General features: G+C 45.2%; 1 protein-coding gene across 1 annotated transcript in view; it reads left to right on the top strand.

Moving 5' to 3' along the window:
• The window catches only part of ADAM12 (ADAM metallopeptidase domain 12), a 292198-nt gene that overhangs the window by 158806 nt on the left and 107806 nt on the right, over positions 1-25586 (top strand). Inside the window, exons 4-5 of the mRNA XM_063101619.1 lie at positions 5011-5089; positions 22479-22555. Of these exons, the coding sequence (XP_062957689.1) occupies positions 5011-5089; positions 22479-22555 (156 nt within the window). The remainder of the gene's footprint in view (positions 1-5010; positions 5090-22478; positions 22556-25586) is intronic.

Genomic DNA, 25586 nt, shown 5'->3' with positions numbered 1-25586 from the left:
AGCCTGTCGCCCCTGAGCATGCTGTTTCTGCACACCCTGCCTTTGAGGAGGTAGTCACCTCTATCTGGAATGTTCCCCTCCTCAGTCCCCACCCCCCAACCAGCCTGACTCTTTCTTCCCACCTTTCAGCAGCTCACTTGGCCCTGGCTCAGAAGTCTCCCCTTGAGCTTACACAGCACTGCGGGTAGATCTCTATCAAGGAGAGCTGGGCACTCTGGGTGTGTGTCCCTCGCTAGACAGCGAGCCTCAAAGTATCTCGTCCCCGTGTCTAGCACAGATGTTGTTGCCTAAATGAGAGAATATTCAGGTGTCACTGTTATCAGCCAAACAAGTGATAAACAGCAAAATCAACTCCTGGGACAGTTAAAATGCATTTTATTTTCTGGTGTCTGGAGAAACAGAATGTCTTGTTAGATCAGCTAATCTAATAGAGAGAAATAATATTCTCATGAAATTAGGCATTCACCTTCTGTTGCCATTTGCTGACGTAAGAGAGTCCATCTGATTGGATTTTCTCTTTGGGGAAATCTGCGGGATGCAGGCCATGGCTGTCACATTTCCATTACGACCACTGTCCACCTGCCCCCTCAGTTTTCTCCAGAGACCTTTGACTTCCACCCCTTTTTAATTAGACACCTTAGAAAGCCTTGATCGAGTGCCTTCTTGGTTTTATCCATGGTTCCCAGCAAGTCATGGTACTAGAAAAGGATATGAGATATATGTCAACCCGGGGTAAGGGAGGGAGTCCTGGGCAAAAAAGGGACAGCGCCTGCATGGTTCTCCTCAAATCCACCCATTCCTTCATTCCTCTTTCATTTGTTGTCCCATTCAACACATATTTACCCATCTCTTAGCACAGCATCTGCAGCAAATACTCAGCAAATATCGCTTGACCAGCTTGTAAGGTCTGTTAGCATCACACAGCAGTTAAGAGCTCAAGTTCTAAAGCAAAACCACTCAGGCGCTGCCATACATGTGTCACTCGAACTTCCTTTATTTTGGTTTCCTCCTTTAAATTGGGATAAAAAATAGTCCCTAACCCACAGGGCTACATACTGTAAGGATGGGTGCTGAAGGACTCAGCACAGCACCTGGCCCAGGGTCAGTGCTCAGCAAATATTGTCCATTATGGAAAGGCAGAGGTGGCCACAGGCTCTCTGCAGGGTGAGGCTGAGGGAAGAGCCTCCGAGGGCTTACACTCTTGAGAGAGAGACAAGGAAAGAGATGGATAAACAAAACAGGAGCACTACACATGAAGCAAAGGGAGATCTGTGATGTGGGGTCATGGTGCTGCTGGGGCTACTGTACATAAGTCCATCAGGAAAGGCCCCTCTGGGAAGAGAGGAGGGACAAAAGCCACATGAAAAACCACATGAAGAATGTCCCAGGTGCAGGGCCTAGCAAGTGCAAAGGCCCACAGTGAGGGGGGGGGGTGTCTGGAATGTTCTAGAACCAGCTAGGGCCAGTGTTAACTGGGGTAGAGTGAGCCATAGGGAAAGTGAGCATGATGCGGTGGGAGGGTAGCACCTCGAAGGCCACAGGGAGGTGGTAAAGAGTTGTCAGCAGGGACAGTGTGAGCTGCTGAGGGCGAGGACATCAGCACAGGGAGCAGGGGACCTGCAAAGCCCCGCGGTGTGGGGCGATACCAAGTGCGTGGATCGCCGGGTGCCCTGTTCCTGGAGCTGCCACTGCAGAAGCTCATGGAATCAAAAGCTGGGGAGGGGCCTTGCAAGTCATGTCACCTAACTTCCCTCCGTGTTGTGTTTGTGTCCCTGGTAGGAGACCGAGGTTCGTAGCTGCAGGCTTCCCCAGCGCGTGGCCGCGTTTGCTGGCTCCCTGCCCCCCAGCCTGCTCATCTGTCCCCTCGCAGTGTCTTGAGCTGCTGTGACAGACTCCAGTGCAGTTGCTGAGTCTGAGCTGTAGGTCAGCGTTTCCATCCCAGGCCACACGAGGACAACTCCATGAGGAATGCGTCCCTCGGGCCTCGCTGCAGAGGGACACGTGGGCCATTTCACCCTCTCTGGACGAGAGTAAATAGGCAGTAGCACTTGAGAACTCTAGAGTTCAAAGTATGACTGGCTGTGTTTCTGTTTAACTTCAGTGACATTTGGATGACAATGAAAAGCAGTAGGGTTTTTTTAGGCAAAAATATTCCTTGTGTTCCTGTACACAGTTACATCTTTAAACTCTTGTGATGAATTTACTGCTACTCACCCCCAGATTACTCTGCCCACCAGCTTGCGGACAGTCGTCTACCAGAAGCTCATCCTGTCTAATCCCTGGCTTTCCTGATGGGTTTCCAGTGCTCTCCCACACGAGACGGATTTTCTCCCTGGACATCCATCTAAACCAGCTTCCTCAGCCTCTCAGAAGCCTTCAAATGATGGCTCTTTGCTCTGCCAACTTTGGCAGCCTTGTTCCACTTGACATTAAGTATGCCTTGTACATTCACAGTGAGGGTCCAGCATTGTGAAGCCCTGATTTACTAAATTATTAATAAAATATGAGACAAACAAAACTATAAGTGAATAGTAAATATTATAAGTAATAATAATTTACATTCAATTTTTCTCCTCCTTTCTCGGTGCTCGTGAAGCTAGCCAGGTGTCCTCGGAGACCCCCGAGGCCATCATGGGACGTGCTGCAGCCAGGCGACAGGCTCTGTGCATCCTTCCGAGCATCACCTGTGCGTCCTTGTACCAGTTCTTCTGCAGCGGTGCCCCATGTCCCCTCTCTGTCCTCATCTCTCCAGCCCATCCCTTTCTGATGACCCACTCCCTTCAAGTCCCCATCCTTGCCTTCACATCCCGTCTCTCTGTTTCCAGAACCATCCTCTGGAAAGATTCTTCCACCTTCCCTGCCCCCCGCTCCCTGTCCTGAACGCTGCGGCTGCCCTGGTCCAGGTCGCCAGCCTCCTTCACCTTCCCAGAGCTCTGGGCTTTGTCTTCTGACCTCTGTGACCTTCCATGCCTGACCTACCTGCTCTCCCCCACCCCCTGCTTCCCCTGCCCAGGGGGCCTGTGGCAGCTCAAGGGAGGGGAGCTTAGAAGATGGAGTGGAGGGGGTTGAGGGGCAAAAGCCACCAGGGAGCGTAATTTGTGTCCTCCTGAGCAGAGGGAGACGTGAGCCGCGCGGGGGAATCCGTGTGCCTTTGTCAGTGAGTGTGAAAGATTGTCTGTGCTTTAAGTGTCTGGCACACTCTGCTCAAACACTTGCTGTTAAGTAGAATGCAACTCAGAACCTCTGTAAGGGTCTCACTGATTTAAACCAGGCATATCCTAAATATATCGACATCCATATAAAACAGGGAGATTACCCTCAGTTCTGAACTTGGCTGGGAGAGCGTCTAATGAAATCTGACTTTGTAAGGAAAGTTCTCATCTGTTATGTTTGCAGCACTCCCACTTCTGTTCCTTTCCTGCCATATTTATCAGAACTCTGGTCATAAAACCCAAGTCAGACCAGCTAAAGTGAAGAGAGGGATTTATTGACGAGTAGAGGCGGGGCAGGCCCCAGGGGCCCTGCACACCCTCCCCTTTTGGCCCCTTGTCACCACAGGGTGATGGCTTTGTTCTTCCTAACTAGGGTCATCCTTAAGCAAGGGACCAGGCTCGAGGGAGCTGTGTGGCCACATCCTCAGAGCCTTAGGGACAAATAGGAATGACCTTGTCCCCAGAAGTCCCAGCTCAAAGCATGCAGTAGGGAGGATGTGTGATTGGCTTAGCTCGGGTCATGTGTTTGTCTCTAGACCAGGAGTGGAGTGACCCCTGCACAACCAAATGGTGTGAAAAGCATCCTCTGAAGACGGGGAAAGAAGACAGCACCGTCACTGTCCACTGCACCTCCTGCAAAGTTCAGTATTTAAAACAACCGTTGGCTCCCTATTTACAACCCTTCCCTGTCTTGCACCAACCTGGCTCCCCAGATTCCAGACCCTTCAGGTCTCCTGACCTTGCCATCCTCTGCCCAGAGTTCCCTTCTCCACCCACCTGCTCCTGCGCCTGGCCAGCTTCTGCTCCATCTGTTAGGCCAGCGGTGTCAGCTCCTCTGGAAAGCCTCTCCCTTCCACTACTTTCCACCTGCTGTGCATCTGTTCACCCAGTAACACCGCTCCGACTCTGCAACAGTCCTGCCCATACAGGATTGTGTTTTATCTGTCACCCACCAGGCTGCAGTGTCCTCAAGAGCAGGGGCTGGTCTTATTTATCTTTATTTCCCAGCAGCTAGCACCTAGCAGGTAGACAGGAAATGCTTCCGCGGTTATGTGGAACAGGATAAAATAGTGCACGTTATGTGAGAAATTACAAAATAACTTAAAATCTAAAAAATCCCTTCTTTGCTATCTTCAAGGAAGATCTAATAGACTGCATACAGGTTTGGTTTGGGCCAACAAGGGGCTTTCTCCGCTTTCAGTTTATCTTAGAAATTTAATATTTCACTGTATCCAAAATCATTTTTCCTCATGACATACATACATTGCTGCTTTTAACATTTCATCCTTATTCTAATCTCTTCCGTAACATTTCAGTATTGACAACTGGTTCTCTTTCCTGCAGGAGAACCAGCAGGGGCAGTACTGTGGGTCCATAATTATTTTCCCAGCAGGTGACTTAGCCATTGATTCTAGTCACTGGAGCCTTGTGACTTCCAGGCAGGTGATTTTCCCACCTACGAAATCCATCTGTACTATCCATACAAGAGTGTGTGAACACACGCACAAGTGCGTGTGCAAGTGTGTGTACTCAGGTGTTTGCTTTGGAGCAATGAGGTGGGGAGTTCCATGTGTAGCAAGTGGTCTGTAGTACAAAGCACATGTGTCTGGCTCTCAACTGTCTGGGTCTCTTCCTAATTTTCCCTGGATAACCTGAACAGGTTGAAGACCCTTTGGGAGCCCCATAGGATGTAAAATAAGGAAGGAGTCAGACCCCTGCTGTCCTGTGACCTAGACATTCATAAAACACTGTATCAAAGCAATTCTGTGCTCATCCTTATGTTTTTATTTTTCCACAGAGGTCTCATTGCCAGCGGTTTCACAGAAACCCACTATCTGCAAGACGGTACCGATGTCTCCCTCACTCGAAATTACACGGTAATTCCTGCACATTTGTATCACCATAATACTGTGCTGTCGAATCTGTACTTAGCCTTTGTAGCTGTTTTGTTCTGAGCAGAGTCACATGCCCATATTCTCTCCTTAGGCCCCAGGGGACGCTGCCCTCTGAGGACCGGGAAGTCACTTGTTTTAATGAGCCATGGATATTGCTTTAAAATGAATGACTTCAGAGGCAAGCTTTTCATTTATCATAGAACAATTTCCAAGTAGCTGTTCTATTGTCTGCAGTGATTTTTTTTTTTATTCTGCATTATGCCAACACTTTTTCTAATCACAAGTTTGGCACTTGGCACTTACAAACTAATACCTTCAGTCTCCCAGGAACACTGTGGAATGAGCTGCTACAGTTCCTCCAGCCCCCCAAAAAACATAGAGAAATCCTGGATAAAATATAAGCATATGAGAATTTGTATCAATACCTGGTCAAACTTAAGAAAGAGTCAGAGAAATCCTCAGGAGGCAGAAACAAAGATGGGATGTTAGCCCAGAGCATTGACTAGTGAGTTGGGGCCGTTAAGACCCCGAAGGACTATTCAGGACCCCGAGAGAGGGCCTGCCAGGTCCTTGGGTTTGAACAAGAGAGGTGGGCGCCTGCAACTGAGAATCCCCCAAAAGCTGGATCCCCGGGAGAGCTGCTTTCTCTGTGCAAAAGAGACAAAAAGAACTCTTCTGGTCCAGAGAAGGGGCAAGAAAGAGAATTGTCTGCCAGATGTCCTGGACTGAAAAAAGATTTTATAAAACAGAGAGAAATTGAAACCCCAGCCAGCCTCGTGTGTGTGTGTGTGTGTGCGGGGAGTGATCTGGGCCTGTGTCCATATTTTTAATACCAGCATAGGAATACCAGCAATGGAATTCCTAGTCAAGACATTGACCTCAAAACGGGTTGCTAATCAGTGAAATCCCCATGGGCCCAGGCTGAAGCTGCTCCAAAATTATTCTATAGGGATATTTCTACAGCCCAAATTATGACATGCCCATGTAAAAAAAAGTAATAATGAAAATATTAAGATGAGCCCAAAATCAAAATTACAAACCACACAATGAAAAAAGCCACTGGAGGGCCGGACCCGTGGCTCACTCGGGAGAGTGCGGTGCTGGTAGCACCAGGGCTGCGGGTTCGGATCCTATATAGGGATGGCCGGTGCGCTCACTGGCTGAGCGTGGTGCGGACGACACCAAGTCAAGGGCTGCAATCCCCTTACCAGTCAAACAAAAACAAAAACAAAAACAAAAAGCCACTGTAAGCAAGCATCAGGAAACAGGAGAAACAGGAGAATTAGTACCTCTGAGAATAAGGGACAATAGAAAAATTTTTTTTTAAATTTAAAGAGAACAGAATAGGTCTAATAGAAAGTCCACAATGAAAGTGCATCACACACACACGCACGCATGCACATGGAAAAAGCAATGTTTAAACAGAATGTGATGAAAATATCCCTGAATTAAAGAAAAACATGAAGAAAATCTGCCAAGTCCCAAGCAGGAAAAACAAAAATAAACACACACCAGGATGGCTTATAACAAAACCGCCAAACACCGTAGATGAAGTCTTAAAACCACCTGAGACAAAAGAGAGGCTGGTAGAAAGTAATGAGAATTAAACCAACAGCAGACTTCTCGCTAGCAACTGTGGAATGAAAACTGCAGAGAGCTAAGGGAAAATTATTGTCCACCTCAATTCTGTACTCATAGTATTTTATTAAAAAATAAGAGTAAAATAGAGATGTTTTCATACAAAGAGAATTTATTACTCTCAGATCCTAACAAGAATATCTCAGTAGGAAGGAAATTGAATGGAAGAGGTGAGGGCAGGATGTCAGAGGCCCTAGGAAACAAGATAATGCACGTGAACAAATCTAAATAAACTGTGTCAAATAATAATTATAACCATAGTGACTAAATTTGGGTGGTTTAAAACAAGGTAGGTGAATAGATTTAAAGCAGTTTAAGAATTTGTATTGTACTAAAGAATGGTAGACATACTGATTAACTTTAGATTTTGATAAGTAAAGTATGTATCCTACAATTTTAAGGATAACCATTTAAAGAAGAGAAAAACAGAATGTACAATTTCAAATATTAGAGGGTAAATAAAAATAGTATATCAACCTAGTACAGGGCAGAAAAAGGATCAAAATAGAAGCAGAATAAATATAAAACACAAAGTAAGAAGATAAAATGTCAGCATGTTGATCCCGTTATATATAAATAGATTGAATGTATTTGTTAAAATGAAAACAGACTGCTTAGAATTTAAAATAAAATCCAGCTACATAATTTTTACAAGATTCACACCCAAAACACAAAAGAGTTAGGAAAGGAACGGAAAAGACAAATCTTAATCCAAAGAAAGCTGCTGTAGTAGTATTGACATTAAACAAGCTAGACCATAAGGCAAAAAAGGAATTATTAGGACTAAAGGGGTTATTATCTAGTGGTAAAAGAAACAATTCAAAAGGATGGTAAAGAACTATAAAACTACATACCAGCAAAATAGTCTGTAAATATATAAAGCAGTAATCGAAAGAATCCAGATAGATGTAACTTTTAAATCTAACTATACATATATCTAGAACTAAGCTTTAGCACAACTCTTACAGGATTTCTTAAAATCCAAAAAAATCCATTAAAAATTAAGCATTATGGGCTAAAGCTTTTTTTGCTTCTTACTAAGTCTACTAAAAAAGGCTCTAAGACTGACATAGCATAAACAGCAATTTTTATTTGAGAGAAAATTCTCTAGATATAAAGGTGATAGGGTGATAGAGCTTGATTTACAAGGCAAGGCACTGAAAATGTCTGGGCATGTCCACAACCAGAGTGGGAGATATAAATACACCTCCTTAGAAATGAAGATTTTGGGCCGAGCCCGTGGCACACTTGGGAGAGTGCAGCGCTGGGAGCGCAGTGACGCTCCCGCTGCGGGTTCAGATCCTATATAGGAATGGCCGGTGCACTCACTGGCTGAGTGCTGGTCACTAAAAAGACAAAAAAAAAAGAAAAAGAAAAAGAAATGAAGATTTTGGGAACTGTCCATGGCTCACTTGGTAGAGTGTGGTGCTAATAACACCAAGTCAAGGGTTAAGATCACCTTACCGGTCATCTTAAAAAAAAAAAAAAAAAATGAAATGAAGATTTTAAAAATGAGCAGAAATTAATGGAAAGGAAGACAAAAAAATCAAAAGAAAGAATCAATTAAAGCAAAAGCTGATACTTTGAAAAATATTAATAAAATTGACAAAAGATTTACGAAATTAACCAAGAAAAAGACAAATTCCCAAGCAAACAATATTAGGAATGCAAAGAGGGATGTAACTATTGTTATACAGAGATTTTCAAAATCATAAGAATGTTATGAACAATACAAATCATTTTCTTTAAAATGTAAATTCTTCATACTGGTTCAAGGTGAAAAAGAAAAATTTAAATATAACTGTATAAATAAATTAAATCAATAATAGTATTTTTAAATCTACCCACAAAAATAACATCAGACTCAAATGATTTTACCAGGTGAACGTTACCGAACCCGCAAGGAACAAATGGTTCCTGACAATAAAAGAATAATTTTTTAAAAAAAGGAGAGAGGAGGCAACTATCAAAAGCAGAAAAAAAGCATGCACAAAACGAATCTTACAGACTAGTTTCAATTATGAATATAGTAAATCTTAAGTAAAGTTTTTACAAACCCTATTGACCACATATCTTAAAGATACATTACGACCAAATTATTCTCATCTGAGGAATGCAAGAATGGTTCAACATTAGTATATCTAATAACGTAGTACAATACATTAATCTTCAAATGAAAAGAATTATCCTAATTGACCTTATTTCTTCTATTGTAATCTATACTGTTTCTTATGTAGATTATAATAGCCCTTGTGGGTGGGGAGTGTTTCTTGTATCCCCCGCCCCCATAGAGTCTCACACAGCATCTTGCATATACTGGATTTTCAAAAACGATTCATCCAGCCCTTGCGGTGTCTTAAGTGATGCCTTCCAGAGTTTCTCCATTTATTCCTTCACTCAGCAAATATTTATTAAGCACCTTCTGTGTGCAGACACTGTTGGGCTATGGGGATACAGGCTGAATAAAATATATTTCTCAGCATATAAGTTCTACTGACCAGGCAGGGCATTTAAAAAACATAAAAATAACTACGTTTTACAATAAGTGCTACAAAAAGAAGTGTGTGCAAAATACCACTGTGGAGGCTGAGGCTAGCTTTAACTCTTTGGAAGCCATTTCACTAAAGAAGTGATATTGATGTGGGTCTTTAAAAATGGGTAGAGAAGACGACCAAGATCAGCATTAACCCCTTCAATACTAAGGGGTTTGGACTTTATTACTGAAAATTGGGAGCCACAGAAAGGTATTAAGTAGTGGAATGGCACATTCATTTCTGTGCTTTAAAAAGGGTCTCTAATGGCAGATGGAAGCAAGACTGGTAGGAATATTGGTAGACACAAGACAAGAAGTTTTGCTATGGGGCCCACTGTAGTTGTTGAAGGTTTCACCTGCACAAGCAGGTCTTAGAATGGACAGGGATTGGCCAGAGTTGGGAGTGCCTGAGGAGTCAAAGGAGGCAAGATCTGTGATGGAGACCGAAGGAGGTGTCACCAATATTGCTTCCCCTTCTGTGTGGGCCATCGCATGGGCAGTCTGTTGATACCATTAAGAAGCAGTTGTTGGTTGGAAGGCAGAGAGGACAATGAATCCTGGTTTTTCTGTGTTGAGTTCATAGCAGGACAGCCCAGTACAGGTGGTCAGTGGGCAGCTGAATATACATGAATCTGGAGTGCAGGAGAAAGATGGAGGCCAGAAAGAAAGATGTGAAGATCCACTCACAGATAAGTGGTACTTGGTGCTGTAAGTTCACACTTGACTTTCTGTCTCTCTTTTCCCCCCAAGATCTCTTTAAAATATGTTTTCGGATTTAGCACTAAGGTAACCTCCATGGTATAAATTGTTATTCAAAAAACAAAACAGAAAAGAAAGATCCTAGAAATACCATGACAGTAGGCCTGAGTCCTGCAAATGTCCACTCTCTGTGACGGTGAACCGTACTTTCTAAAATGGACATAACTAGGACATGTAACATATGCTTCCAAAGTTATTTTAATAGTTTCAGGTTTTCTGTTTTAACCTCCTTTACTCATTTTCTTTTTCTTAGGCATTTTCCCCCTTTTTTCTCCTTTGGGAGGGAAAATGCGATAAGAGAAAAGAAGACATAGAGCAGAAGATAAATCAGGGTCCAACAGCTGCCAGCTCTGTTTTGGACTTGGACTGTGAGAGCTAAAGGCTGCAAATCTCGGTGTCTTAGAAAATAGCCTGGATGGAAGGATTCCAGAGCATTCATAGTAGTTGTCTCCACATGGTGCGAGACTCTGTACTTTTTCTGTTTTCTATGATTGGTGTGTGTGCAGGGCAGGGTTTGCATGCTCCTCCTCGTGTTTCCATGAGGTGACCGGATGGAAGAGGGAACGTCGCATCTGTACCTTCCCCTTTCCCTCATTCTGCCCCATGGAAGTATCTTCTCAGGGTGACGAGCAGGAGGAGACAGGCCCTGACAACCCCTGGTTTCTGCTAATGGGGGCAGGGCTGGAGCCCCTGCCTTGGAAAGGCAGCGAGGCTAGGCTTGCTGTCTGAGTGAGACCTGCCCACCCTTTTCTCCAGGGAGTCTCCAAGCAACAGTGTTCTGCAGCCTCACCTTCCCCAGGGCCGGTCCCAAGGCTTTGGCTGGCAACAGGGAGAAAGGGTGGGGGGAGGGTGAAATTAGAAATTGTAGGCAGCCTCACTCCTGCCCAGGCCTATGCTGGCATCCTCCACGTAACGTTCCAGAAGCCCCTTTTTTGGTCTTTATCTGACTCTTTGAATCTACCTTCGGTAGGTGAAGCAACTGGAGGATAGAGTGATTGTCACCACCAAAGCTCCAGAAACAACAAGCGCATATTGCTTTAAATAGTTAGAAAAATACTGACTTCTTTTGTCCAGGAGCTACCCTCTCCTTTTGCCTCCAGTGCCCTTCTAAGCTGTCTCAGCTATCTCAGCCATCTCCCCGTAAAGATAAGGCCTGCACGGTCTTGCGCATACATAAACCCACAGCCCTGAACAGCTCCTCCTCCTAGCAGGAGAGTCCAAGGCCTTGTATTGTTTTTCGTGGTGAGGAGGCAGATGCAGCTTTGGGGGTTTTGTTTTTATTGAATCAGGCTGGGAAACAAGAGGAAATTTGCTGACTCATGTCCTCATCCTCTAAAGTCAGCCCACAGTGAACTTTCCTAGATGTAAGATTGTATAAAATAAGAACCACTTTTTGGCTATAGTGCTTTTTCTTCCGCCCTTCCCCTTAGCAATCAGTGTAAGCTAGTTGACTCAGAGGAGTGGCTGATTGTAATTTTTAAATTGATTGCTTGTCTTTTTTCTCAATTGTCCTGACAGGATGAAATATGTGTGGCTTTATCCTTTTCTGGCCACATCTAAGGGAAGATTATGTTTTATATTGTCACTTTTAATAAAGCCTGTGGGAGACAATATGCATAACGTTTATGCTATTCACATCCCCAAAGGAAACTCTGAGAGGGGCTGGCACAGCACTCCAGAAATGCTCCTAAATCTTGTCAGTGCTTTGGTGGAAATGCGTTCGTCTGTCGCATGCATGTTAACTGAGCACCTGTGCCAGGCACTGTGACTGCCACTGAGAATACAACAGGGATTGAAAATAGATAAGGGGCCCACGTGGAGCTGGAAGGAGGAGACTGACCTTATTCCGGTAATCACAAATGTAACTAAAATCTGCACTGATCACAAATGTAACTAAAATCTGCACTGACAGAAGGAAAGGCCGATCCCTGGTCAGAGGGATCATGGAAGGCTTCCTGGAGGAATGACCATGAACTGAGATCTGGATGTTGAGGAGGCATGAACCAGGGACAGCAGTGGGAGAGACATTCCAGGCCGGTGCTGTTTTACTTGTGAGTGGGGAAGTGTTTAGAAGTTGGCAGAGGTCAGAGTGCACAGAACTTGGAGATCATGGTGATAAACTTGGTCATGACAAAGAAACATTGGGAAGCCATAAAAAGATCTCAACCAAGGGAGTGTCTTGACCACATTTGGGCATTGAAAAGACCCCACTGGCTGTAGCATGAAGAAGTGGTCAGAGGGAGCAAGAGCGGGGCTTGGGCGGGGTCAGGCGGTCGGCCTGTGGAAGAGCCTGTGGTCCAGGTGGAGGAGGGGGCAGCAGAGGCCAAGTGCATGTGATGGGGAGGAAGAGAACGTCTGACCCACACACAGGAGCACTGCCCACAGGGGTCCCGTTTGTTGTATGTGTTTCTCATCAGAAAAAAATAGTGAAAGCATTTGCTATGATAGACATCCAGTCAATGGTAACTGAAGCTGGACTGTCAGGGGTATGGAATTCAGTATTTTGGTCAAAAGCATTGTTGGGTGCCATCCCATCCATTTCCATGGCAACTGTTTATTGCTTTGCATTGCTTCGCCCCCCACGGATTTGTCACCCCACTTCCCCTGGGTGACAGAGATGCAAAGGATTACTCTAAGCCCATCTCTTCTGAGCAGTGAGAGACCCCGAAGTGGTTAACTTCCCTGGGAACGCTCCAGTGAGAGGCAACCCTTCCTTGGGAAATTAACCTCGAATTGGGGTTCTCTTTCTGCATTTATTTTCCAGACCAAGAAGTTACAGGAAGAGACATAGGTGGGGTTATAGTTTAACAATATAGTCTGGTAACTTTCAGTGAAACAAGCCAGATGACATTCCAGTAAGGCAAGTAAGTGATCCATTAACAAAAGCTAGATCTTAGCAAACATTCCTTCTTACATCAATTTCTCAGTATCTTTACATAACAGTCAGTAACTAGTCTGTCCTTGAGCCAGCAATCTGCTGTGCCACAAATCTTTATCTTACACCAGAGACTTATAGCCTGAGGAAAATTTCCAGTCCTCTGCAAGGTCAATATTTGAAACTGCAAGACTTTGGAAAACCAGGCCCTATGAAGTACATATGCTTTATAGTATATTCCACAACTGTTTCATGTTAAAAAGGAGCCGGGTCTTCTACAATTGGCTTTAACTAAGCATTTTGGGCAAATGGATGTTAGGGGGTCCACCACACTCCATTAGACTTAGACAGCATCTGCAAAGGATGGAAAGATGATTCTGGAGGTCACAGATCACACATCTTGTAAGTGTACCAGGTGTGAGCAAGGCCCATTATCATATTCTTAACAAATTATTTTAAATGGATTGAATTTCCCGCCTTCATGGTACTGCACACATACCTAATTCACCAGTTCCTCCTTCCCACCTCTCTCTCAAATGGCAGCTCCATTCCATCCCTGAGGACATGAACTCCTTCTGCCCCTCAGGTCTTCACCCATGTCCTATGTGACTTCCCCCTCCACAGCCCTCTTGCCCCTCTCTACATCCACTATCACTTGGCTGCACCAGCTCAAGTCCTTACTTCTCAACCAGAAGATGTTTTAGCCACCTGACTTTGTCTCCCCACATCCAGTCTCATCTAGCTTTGATCCAGATCCCCCTCCTGCCTGAACAATCCTTTTAAGAGTCTTTCTGTCGTTCCCTATTGCATTTGTATCTCGAGCCTCCCAAATCATCAGCAACTCCCCCTCATGCCGCCTCCATCAAGGCCAGACTTCCTAGGCGGGCACCCGCATTCCTCAGTGGTGGCACACCCTACCTTCTCATGTGTGCATTCATCCACATATTCATTCATTCACACCCTCACCCAACATGTGTCTGCTGAGTGCCCAGTGTGATGGCAGCTTGAGAAAGCACCAGCACCACACAAGGCACTGTGCACAGCCCCTGTCATATTTTTTCTGTTGGATCCTCACAACAAATCAATTTTTGCTGTTTTTATACCCAGATGAGAAAACTGAGACATAGAGGGTTTAGGTAACTAAGCCATGCCTACAACTGTTAAGGATTCAAACCCGGCTGGTCCGACTCTAGAATCTGAGCTCCTCACCCCTGAGACACTCCTCCGATTTGCTTGGAACAAAACACGGTGTCTCTGATATAAGCTTCTGGCCATGGTGTTTGTTGGATTGAAAATAATCCATAAAACTGTAGTGAGGTGGATTAGGGAAAAGACTGGGGTCACTCACAAAGGGGGACACCTGGAAACTGCTTTGAGGGGAGAGCAGAGGACATTCGGCTGAACTGAAGTTTTAAGAATATGAGGAGAGGCCAGAACCACCCTCTGGAAATTTGCTAACTGTGCCATTCCAAGGCCCAAGTGAACTCTGATCCAGGGGTCTCACACCCTGTGGCAGTGCTTCAGAAGGGGAGAGGACATGGCCCCTGATCTCAGGGGACATGCAGTCTAACAGCAGGTGACATGAAGTGCCCGGGATGGGGATGCTTTAGGAGCCAAACAGTGGAAGAGCCAAACCCACATTTCCAGAGGACTCTGGGTTCTGGTGACTTTCCTTCTCGGAAGTTGCCAGAAAGGGAAGTCTCTGAGGCAGCCTCTGTCTGGCGGCAGCATATGTGGAGGTTCGGATCCCAAGCCACGGAGCCAGGCTGCCCAGGTCCAAATCCCAGCCCGAACACTTAACCAGCCACGAGACATGGAATAGCAGCAGGCAGACGCCGCAGCTGGCGTACAGTCAGGGATTTAGGAGAGTGAGCCCGCCGGGGCCACTGCTCGGTGCTGACGATCGACTCACTGCAGTCCTTTGCCATGCGTGCTGCCTGTTCCTTCTGAAGTCCCTCGTGGATCATAAGAATCGGTGACGAAGGGCTGCCGAGAAGACACATGTGCTATAACTGGCATCTTCAGGCTCGTGGGTCTCCATTAAGCAGCAGCTGGCCCCTTAGGTCTTCTGACCCCTGTCCCACCGCCCCCTCCTGTGGATTTTCAGGGATCTACACCAAATCCCACACAATGTCCAAGAAGATTTGAGTGAGAGAGTAAGCAAGTAACACTCCCTTCTCCCTATGGGTCAGGTTCTCTCACACACATTTTCACTCATTCAACAAAAATACATGGAGCCAGGATTCAGTGCCGAGGGAAATAGGTGGAATATAGAGCTTACCGCATAATGGGTTTGAAATATTTATTTTCCTATTCCAGATTTGTAACAACGCCTTACATTTTACAAAGTGCTTCCCCATGTCATGTGTATTTGATCCATAAAGCCCTGGGCAATTAAGGGTCTATCCCATTTTACAGATTAAAAATTGGGACTACAAGTCTCAACCCCAAGACTTCCAACTCCAGGTTGACCTTGTGGTCTCGCACTTGCAGACTTACTGTTTCCAGGCCCAGTTTGTGGGGAGGTTCCAAAGAATTTGAACAAGATTTCTTAAGCATGTGTTCTCCAGTGCAGAATTTCAGCACAGCAAAATAATTTGAGTGGCCCCTGAGGTTAGTTCTTTACAGTCTTTTAACCAGACATGGTTCTTGTTAGAGCTGTGGGAGCAGAGATAGCCCTGGGAGGAAGGGTGTGGTGACTGACTTCTTAACGGTCCTGTCCTGCACACTCTCAGGGCTAAGCATGATGTAGTCCAGTTACACAAATACACATGGCTGCAAAGTCACCTTTTCCTTTGCTCGAGTGCATTCTCACCTTGTTTCAGTCTCAAGCAAATGTGAGGTACGTCAGGGCTTGATGTTCTGTACAGGGGGACAAAGCCCTGACCACAGTCATGCTGAAATGCAGGTCAGCACCCATACACACACATGCACACCCGTGCACACCTGTGCGCACACACCACACCCCCAATACACACACACCCTCATGCCCCTCCTATCTGCAGACTTCTCTCTGAGTTTGGAAATGACTTCAGTTTCCTATGATCCTATGAGTAACATCATAATGAGGGTGTTCTGTACCGAAGAGAAGCATTGCGTCCAAGTTTGGATTTTAGGTGATAAAGCCCAAGCTTTTCTTTCTGAGAGAGAAACTCGCGAGGACACATGTTCCTATCAACAAGATATGGAGGGAAGCTGTCTGGCCCAGATTCGGGAGGCCTGGATTTTAGTTCTGCTCTGCCATTAACCATCTCTGTGACCTCTGACAGTTATTTACCCAGCAGGGCCTCAGTTTCTACATCTGTTCAGGGAAGGGGCTGGCTAAGAGAGAAAGGTCAGCTTTAGAGAGGCCCAAAGCTTCCTTCTGGCTAGAACATTTTGTGATTCAAGCAGTAAATCAAGAAGTTTGGCGTGTTGCATATGGTAAGGGCTGGGGGAGGCCCTACAAGTTTCCCGAGAAAAAAAGCATTGCAAATAATTTTCGCTCAGCACGCTCTCTAACAGACTTTGTCTGCTAGCAGTTCTTTTTAATCGCAAGGTCAGGCCATTTTTGTTACCACTTAGCACATAAAATTCCTTTCTAGTCCACTGAGAGTTGGGTAACAGAAGTTTGATTTTACTTCCCACATGGCATGGAGTTGAGGGTTACCAGTTTTCAAGTTCAAGAGTTCTGACTCTGTCTTCCTCTTACCCACCATTATATTTGATTGATAGTATTAAACAGAAGGAAAATTTATTTTACTGGAGTGGGGAAATGTATTAGGTTAAGGAATAAGTATATAAAATACATGGTTAGAGGTTTTGAAAAGGAAAAGATATAATTTTGTGGTTATGCATGTTTGGGGCTCTTCTCTATGTTATGTTTTGTTGGTAGAAATAGAATGCATTGGATCAGCAGAACCAGGCAGAGAAGACTCTCCTCGTAGGACAATATCTTGTTCAGGGACGTCTATAGAGACATGAGCATGAGAAAAAGAAAGAGACTATACAGTCTGACACCCTTGAGGCAAGCAGAAAGAGGAAAGGGGACACAGTTTGGGAACGTCTGTGCAGAGGGTTGTGGCACGACCATCTGGCAAGGGTCATTTTGATCAGTGGGTCCAGGGGGCTGCGGGGCACGGGACCTTCTTCAGCATGATGGCTGACTGCTGTGTCTCACTGGGGTGGCACATTCAGACCCAGTGGGCCAAGTAATTATGAATCCACAAGTCCCGATTGGTTCCTGCCTCTTAGCATCAGTGTGTGGAGGCACCCACCTGCAGATGCGGGGCACACACCCACCTGTAGACCATCCTGGGTGGGCACAGGCTGGCCACTGATGGTGGTGCTGCCTGCACCGCTGTCTCACCTCTGCCACCACCTAAGAGGGTCAAACCCCCCAGAAGGGTCAGAGAGCGCATCTCCTCCCCTCCCCATGACAAATTTCCCAACCAACCATGGGACGCGTTGTGTGACCACTATGTCTTTCTGAGTTGTGAAATAATCTAGAAGATGACTTATTGCGTTATAAAAACTAAATCACGTCTGTTTAAACATTTACAGAATCATAGTGAAAAAAATAAAATTTCACAAGATTGTAGCTGGCCTGGAGAATCTGGAATTTAAGGTTCTAGTAATTATACCTAGTAATCTCAGAAGTTAATCACCATCAGGAGTGATTGTGGGGCTTGTTAGTATCTGAAGGGAAACCGAGAGTGTTAGCTCTCCTATGACTGGGAGACGTGGGATTATTCACTTTAAGGAAGAGTTTATGAGAGCTAAAGCCCACCCCCTCCTCTTTTATAAGCAATACTTCAACTGACTTGTTGAACTAGAAATTAATTTGATACTAATTTGTCCTCAGCTCATGCTTTAATGAGCTTATATTTCTGGGTGCTTAATTTGAAAGTACATTTGATAAATAACCTATTAAAACTAAATTGAGAATGAGGATGAATCAGTTTGAAATTTCAGAGGTCAGTAATTAAGATCATTGTCACTATCTGATATTTAATTTTTTAACCAGTATTTAGCTGCCTATAGCAACATTTCACATTTCCCTAGAATGGGGGAAATTCTATAATACATGGGGCCCCAAAGATCTGTACAGCCAAATCCCAGTGATTCTGGTAACCCCCCGGCAGCCTATACTGTGACAGCAGCTGCTGTCCTTTTACTTTCTGAATTGGCTTCAGCTCTGACATGCCTCAACTCCCCGCACCCTGTGCCACAGGGCCCAGGAGGGGACCAGGATCTCTCTGATGCCCTGGGGCATTGCAGTCTGGTTACATAATTCCCTCATGGTCAGGATTATAATCATGTCTCCCCTAAGTCCCCAACTAAGAGTTACTTGGTAAGAGGGGACCATGAAGTCATCCAAAATTTATTTCACACAAAAGCTAAGGAAGCAAGCTGGCAGCAAAGTCCTGTCCTCACTGATGGCCTGGGTGGAAGCCTGATGTAATTCCCCAATAGCCCCTGTGCGTCCTTTCCTAAGCCACATGCTTATTGCAGAGGACAGTCTCACGCAGGGAGGAGCAGGGCAGTGTGAGTGCCACGCTCCTGCACCTGAATCTTCCAGCCTGGCAGACCTAAGCCCCGCCCCAGAACACCCCCTCCCCGCTATACCTGCTTTGCCTCTATAGGCAATTCCCTCTCCTGCCTCAGCCCCTGGACACCTAGCCATCCCTCTCCTCATGTTGTATGAAGGGTCCAGAAAGGATCCCACAAGATTTTCATTGTTTGCAATTGATATGATCAACAACATAGAAAATCTGAGATATGCTACAAACTATTAAACTGATAAGATGGTCCAGCAAGCGTATCTGATACACGATCAACTCACAAAACCAAAAGCTTTCCTTTACATTAAAAAAATTCTCATATGTAAGACGTAATAGAAAAGAAGATCATATTCCTGATATCAGCAAACCTATACAGTCCCTAGGCATAAGCTTAACAAAAACTTCCCAAACTAGACTGAAGGACATAAAATTGATCTTATTGAAAGGAGAGACCTACCATGTCATGAACAAAACTCTTTATTGTGGAAATTCAAGTTCTCCCTAAATTGACCTATACATTCAAAGTAGTCCAATCTGAAATCTTGATGGATTATTATGGAGCTTCAAATTTGATTCTAAAATTCTTCCAGAAACAAAGGTAGGCAGTAATAGCCTAGAAACTTTTGAAAAAACAACAATACTAAAAGAAAACTTGCTCTTGACAAGGTTTCCGAGACAATTAAATGGGGGAAGAATAGTCTTTTCAACAAATGGTGCTGAGGTGAATGAAGCTGGACTCTTACTTCCAGCCATATACAAAAATTAATTCAAAATGGATTAAAGATCTAAATGTAAGAGCTAAATCTATAGAAATCTTAAAAGAAAACATAAGTGTGAATCTTCATACCCTTGGGTTAGGTAATGTCTTCTTAGGTATGGCACCAAAAGCATAAGCAACCAAGAAAAAATACGTAAATTAGACCTCATCAAAATGAAAAACTTTGTCCTTCAAAAGACATAATCAAGAAATTGAAAAGGCAACCCATAAAATGGGAGAAAATCATGTCTCTGATAAGAGTCTAGTATCCAGGATATGTAAAAACACTTCCAACCAAACAATAAAAAGACAATAACACAATTTAAAAACAGGCAAAGCAGACATACTAGATAATTTCATTTATACAAAATCCTAGAAATGAACTGTGTTGTGGTGCAGGGATTCCAAAGGAGCAAGAGGAACCTTCTAGGGGTGATGGACGTGTTCACTATCTTGATCATGGTGACACATGCATTCCACTTGAAGTTGCATGAACACTCTTACTTGATTTTCATAGGCATTGAAATGCTTTCACGGGACAGCTTAGTGTTGTTAGGTCCATGCTATTGTCTTTAGTATATGAGGGGTTTGTAAACAAATGTTGGAAAGTTGGGGAAAATCCCCCAAGGAACAAATATGCTTTGTTTTAATAAAAGGCCTGAGACACTCATTGTCCACATGCGACAGTGCTCTGTCAATCAAATCATGTCCTGTATGGGGGATCTTTAAAGCGTCTTCCTGGAGAAGGGGTCTCATTTGGTACAGACAATTATGTTTCGTCGTTTCACGTTTTTGTTTATTACTCCGAATAAAGTCATTCTAAAAGTAAATAAATAAAAATAGGCAAAGGATCTGAATAGATATTTCTTCGATAAAGATGGACAAATGGCCAATAAGCACATGAAAAGATGCTCAACGTCATTAGTCACTAGGAAATGAAAATCAAAAGCCCACTGAGGCACCACTTCGCACCCTCTAGGGTGGCTGTCATTGAAAGGATGAACAGTCGCAAGTGTTGTGGGATATAGAGAAGTTAGAACCTTTGCCAGTGCTCGTGGGGATGTAAAACGGTTCAGCTGTTTGGGAAAGCAGCGTGGTGGCACTCAGACACAGGGCTGCCACATGATCCAGCAAGTCTTCCCTGTATGTATTACCCCTGTGCCTACTCATGTGCATATCAAAGAGAACTGAAAACACATGGTCACACAAACATTTGTACACAGTTGTTCATAGCAGCATGACTCATAGCCAAAAACTGGAAACAACCCATAGACCCATCGACTGATGAACAGAGAAGCAATATATGGTCTATCCATACAATGGAATATTACTCAGCCATAAAGAGGAACGAAGCCCTGATGCAGGCTACAACACAAATGAACCTTGAAAATATGATGCTGAATAAAAGAAGCCAGATACAAAATGTCACTCACCATATGATCCCATGCGTATGAAATGAGCAGAGCAGTCATGTCCATAGAGACAGACAGTGCATTGGTGGTTGCCAGAGGCTGGAGGAGGGGGTGACAGTCACTTTCCACAACTTCTGGAATCAGGCAGTAGTGACGGGTGCCCAGAATTTTGACGATCCTAAAACTCCCCAATTGTATGCTTTTAAAATATAAAGTTTATAGTGTGTAAATGTAATCTCAATTTAAAAAAGAGAACTTGCTCTATCTGGTATCAAAATGTGGTATAGAACAGTAGAGACTGACAGTGTGGTATTGGCACAGGAAAGGACAAATGGAGGTTTGCCCCCATGGACGAGGACAGAACTGGAGCTACAAACACGTTGTGGGGTGGGGTGTGTGACAAGGCGACATATCCAGCCAGCAGGAAAGGGAAATGCTGGTGGAGAACAGCAGGCTCTCAGTTTGAGGGAAGGCTGAACTTCATCCTCCCACTTCTACAGAAATAAATTTCGGATATGTTAAAGAGCTAATCGTTGAGTCCGTAGAAATAGGGGGAAAAAAGGACATATTTTTGACTATGAAGAAAGCCACCTTAAAGAATACACAAAATGCATAAACAGAAAAATGGCTAAATTTGAATTTATAAAAATCAGAAACTCTGAACAAAAGATTTCATAAGCAAAGTTAAAAGATGTTTCTCACATAATAACAGGCAAAATATTAACATCCTAAACACGTAGGGAACTTCTAAAATCAAAAAATAAGAAAATGTGAAACAAAAATAACAAATGTCCCTGCATCCCTCCCTCCTCGCTTGCCTTTTAGATGATCTCAGCATTTTGTCCTCTATTTTGTGGCAGAGAAGTCATCTTAGCCCCTTTCTCACGGTGTTATCTGATGTCCCCCATCTTTCAATCCCATCTGGTCCTTTTTCTTAGCAGCATCATGGTTGTCTTTGTGGGACAGAACAACTGGATGCCACGCCCTGCCCTGGAAAAAGTGAATTACTGTTGTCCTGAGTGAAGGCGCCATTTGCTGAGGCGGACACAGTGGGGACAGGCTCAAACTCGAGAGTCAATCCAGCGCACTGCTGGCATTCAGATGACCTAAATGAGGGTTGCCAAGCACGCGGGAGTGCAGCATAAGCTTTGCTCAACAATAGAATTAGCCTTGATTCTGGATAGATACCTGTCTTCACTAAGGAGGTGTCGTGCTGTGTTTTCTTTTTGCAAGCAGTGACATCATTAGAGAGAATAAAATATTGCAGGCATGTCATGCAGGGATTTTCATGTTCAACTTCGAAGACCTTCCTATTTCTCTTTCCTGCTGAGATAGGCTTTCAGCTCTCAACTGGGTAATCCAGTGAGGTCCTTCTTTCTTTCCTTACCCAGCCCTTCCTCTCATCTGCTTTTCTGTTTCATAAGCCGTAGACTTAGGCCTCTTTATATTACATTTCACAGTGTGCTTAAACACCTCCTATGGTTCCTCATCTCATTACAGAAGACAATTTACATGAGGCTGAAATGGCGATGTCAATGTGATTTGTTCTGCTCCGGGATTTTGTAAAACATTCTGCATCAGGGCTTTCCTGTAGGGTGTCAGAGACGAGAGTGGAACTAGGATGCATTTAAAAACCCTATTGATATTCTCTAAGTAAATCAGATATTCCTGCCGTAGATCCTGGCTGGGTCACTTGGGCTTAGCTTTAATTAATAATACTGCTTAGTGCAATATTTTATGCAAAAGGAAACTCTAAAGCTCAAAACAGGTGGAAAGGATTAGAGGCGGTTGGTTTATCGTGAGTGGGCAAAAAGGTATTATTACTGAACTGGCTTTCTCCCCACTCCCCTCTAGGGTCATTGTTACTACCACGGACACGTGCAAGGATATCCTGGTTCGATGGTCAGTGTCAGCACTTGTTCTGGTCTCAGGTAAGTGGCCATGACCCTGGTGGCTCTAGTCTTCAGCACGATGACCGCAGACCACCTCTGTCTTTCTGTTTAAAGCACTGTGAGTAGGTGATGGAGACTCACAGCCTCACCCCACCTCCACGTAGGCAGGAGGGAGAAAGGACCTCTCTCATCTGCTCCTCACAAGAGCACGGCTCACCCAGGATCGAAGCTTCTCTTCTGCTGGGCCTTGCTCAATGCCATTCTCAGGCCTGGTGGGTTGTGAGTCACTAAACTGGCTGAGTTTCAGCATCCAAGTGATTTGTAAATTATTGTTCATTTCCATGGCTCTGATGCTTCATAATTCCCAGTGTAAAAGATAGGACATTAGGTATTAACGTTGAAGCTGCTGGCTTAATAAAAATTTAAAAGGGCCTCCTCTCATTAGGAAATGAAGTAAAGGAACTAACTTAACAGTGACCAAGGTGAGTTGGCACAGGCACGGGCTGGTAGCGGTTTGGCTGCTATGCTGTGGCCACAGTGCAGGAAACAATTACCCTCCTTTGCTGGATAAGCCAACCCTGGGCTTCAATCACAGCCCCTTCCTTCTAAATCACAATTAGAAGCCATCAGTTGGCTCTTATGTTCTCCCCAGGAAAACCATTTTGCTTTACAAATTTCCAGCTGCTTCAGCCTTTTACTGGATTTATTTATTGAGTTTGTGAACTAACAGCTTGTCTCCTTAAAGTCCTGAGTGGCTTTGGCCCATGGCACCAGCGTGTGGCTCTGGGGGAGGGAAGAGACAGAGGGCCCTGGAAGGATGTACCAGCTCAAGTTAAACAGCGAGATTGCATCCTGTACATCAGCCGTCACTGCGACATCGTTGTGAGTTCTGCCTGGGATCGTGGAGGACACACACATGCAACACACACGCACAAAGCACACGTGCAACAACGGCTCGGTCCTGCCTGTCTCTTCTTCAGAGTAGCTCCCCTAATTTCCACTCCAACAGGCAGGGAGCGGGAGTTCCATTTCCTCAGATCTTCCCCAACGCTTGGTGTGTCTCATTTGTTTGAAGTGTTGACCCCCAGAGTATAACAGCACACAGAGCTGTTCTTCCGCCCTCGCCCCGCTGCAGTCCCACCTGGGTAAAGATGGCATCGAGCTGGGCCGCCCCTCCCACGCTTCTCTTCACTCCCGTGCAGGCAAACGCACAGGGGTGGGGCAGCTGTTTGTCCATTTTTATAAAAACAGGGTCACTCATCCACTTCACTCTACAGCTTTCTTCTGTCACCTGACCCTATATGTTGCTCCATGTCAATAGATACAGACCCAAATCCTTGAGTGAACAGGTACATGCAATTCTGCATACGCACCTTCCTTTTAAAAAGCATCTTTGGGGCTGGTGGGTTAGCTCATTGGTTGAGCTTGGTGTTTCCACACCAAGGTCAAGGGTTCAGATCCCCATACCGGCCAGCTTCTAAAAAGCATTTTTGACATCCCACGTGTATAGCACTATCGAACTTTGAAATGCCTGCTAATCTGAGAAGTGAGGGGGGAGTCTTGTTGTTTGAATTTGTTTCTCTCCAGTTATTTGTTCATTCAGTAACACTCCTTGAGCACTTCATCAGTGCCCACGCCATTCTAGGTTCTAGGGACACAGCACTGAACAAAATGTGTTCTTCCTGGGGACATCCTAGTGGAGGGAGCAGACAAGGAACAGAGGGTAAGGTATATGATGTTGAGAGCCACGGAGAAAGACAGAGCTGAGGTGGAGTAGGAAAGTCAGTAGGTGGCCAGGGAGGTTCAGGTGGAGGGGAGTGAACCACGCACGTTCCTGGCAGATGGAACAGCATGTGCAAAGCGGCTGAAGCAGGGAAATGCCTGGGTTGCAAGGTGACCAGGGTGGCTGCAGTGGAGGGGAGGAGGGAGTGGAAGAAGATGAGAGGGAAAGTGGAAAGGCAGGATCCCAAGGGGCTGGAAGGTGATCAGATGTCCTTTGGCTTCTCCCCTGACTATAATGGGTGCACCGGAGCTTTGAGCCGAGGTAAGATGGTCTGACTCAACATTTCCACGGGGGCACTCCAGCTGCTGGACTGGAAATGAACCATAAGAGCTATGTAGAAGCAGGAGCTCAGCTAGGCGCCTTTGCAGAAATCCTGGTGAGAAACGGTGGGACTGGACATAGGGGGCCACCGCGGACATGCGAGAGTCGAGAAATGTTGTCAAGGGTGTTGCAGAGGCCGGTGGCTCTGGCGTTTGCTGGGGATCTTTGTCTGAGGCTCACTTCCCTAAAGTAGTGTGGGGCACGAATATATGAAAGGACCAAGCTCCTGCTACTGAAGTCATTGCTGAGGAAGAGGTGGGGAAATCTGTCACCAGGCGGGTCTCTAGTACATGCATAGGCCCAGCAGGCATGGCGGGCACTTGCGGGCAGGTGACGGAGGAGGGAGTGTTTGGAAATGACAATGTAGAGCACAAGGGACGAGTGCTCACCATCAAGGAGCTGAGGCCCATGTCCTGAGCACTCCCTGAGCCCCAGTGTCTTCGGTTTAAAATGGAGAGGAAGTCTCTAGCTGAGATGCTGGTTTCGAAAATAGATGCAGAGACCTATAGGAAAGCCCAGCCCTGTGCCCACCTCAGTGGGACTAGGCCAATCAGGGAGGTGTGTGCATGGGTAGCCCCGGGTCGATGCCGTGCAGAGCTGCACTGCTCCTGAGGAGCCAGGCAGGGACATGCAAGGCCACAGTGGAGAGGACCACATACACCTGGAAATGACAGCCAACCTGCTGCTGTGTGGTGTCTCATATGCTTGAGAGTAAACAGTGTCTCATATACACATGAAAAGGGAAAAATCCACACTTTACTGTCACACCTCTCTGGGGACTGCATGGTGGACCTGTTTGTTCAAAGGCCATTCACTGAAGGCTGGGTATTTCTAGCCTTCAAGTTACCATTAAGGTCAACATGTGCAAAGAACAGAAAAGCTAATTCAAACTGGCTTGAAGAAAAACAAAATAACTTGCAAGTAAACTGATGCTACCAAAAAGTCCAGGGATGACTTCAGGCATGG

This window comes from Cynocephalus volans, chromosome 7, assembly GCF_027409185.1.
Source record: "Cynocephalus volans isolate mCynVol1 chromosome 7, mCynVol1.pri, whole genome shotgun sequence".
In the NCBI taxonomy this organism is placed as follows: Eukaryota; Metazoa; Chordata; class Mammalia; order Dermoptera; family Cynocephalidae; genus Cynocephalus; species Cynocephalus volans.
This window is presented reverse-complemented; position numbering and strand designations above follow the sequence as displayed.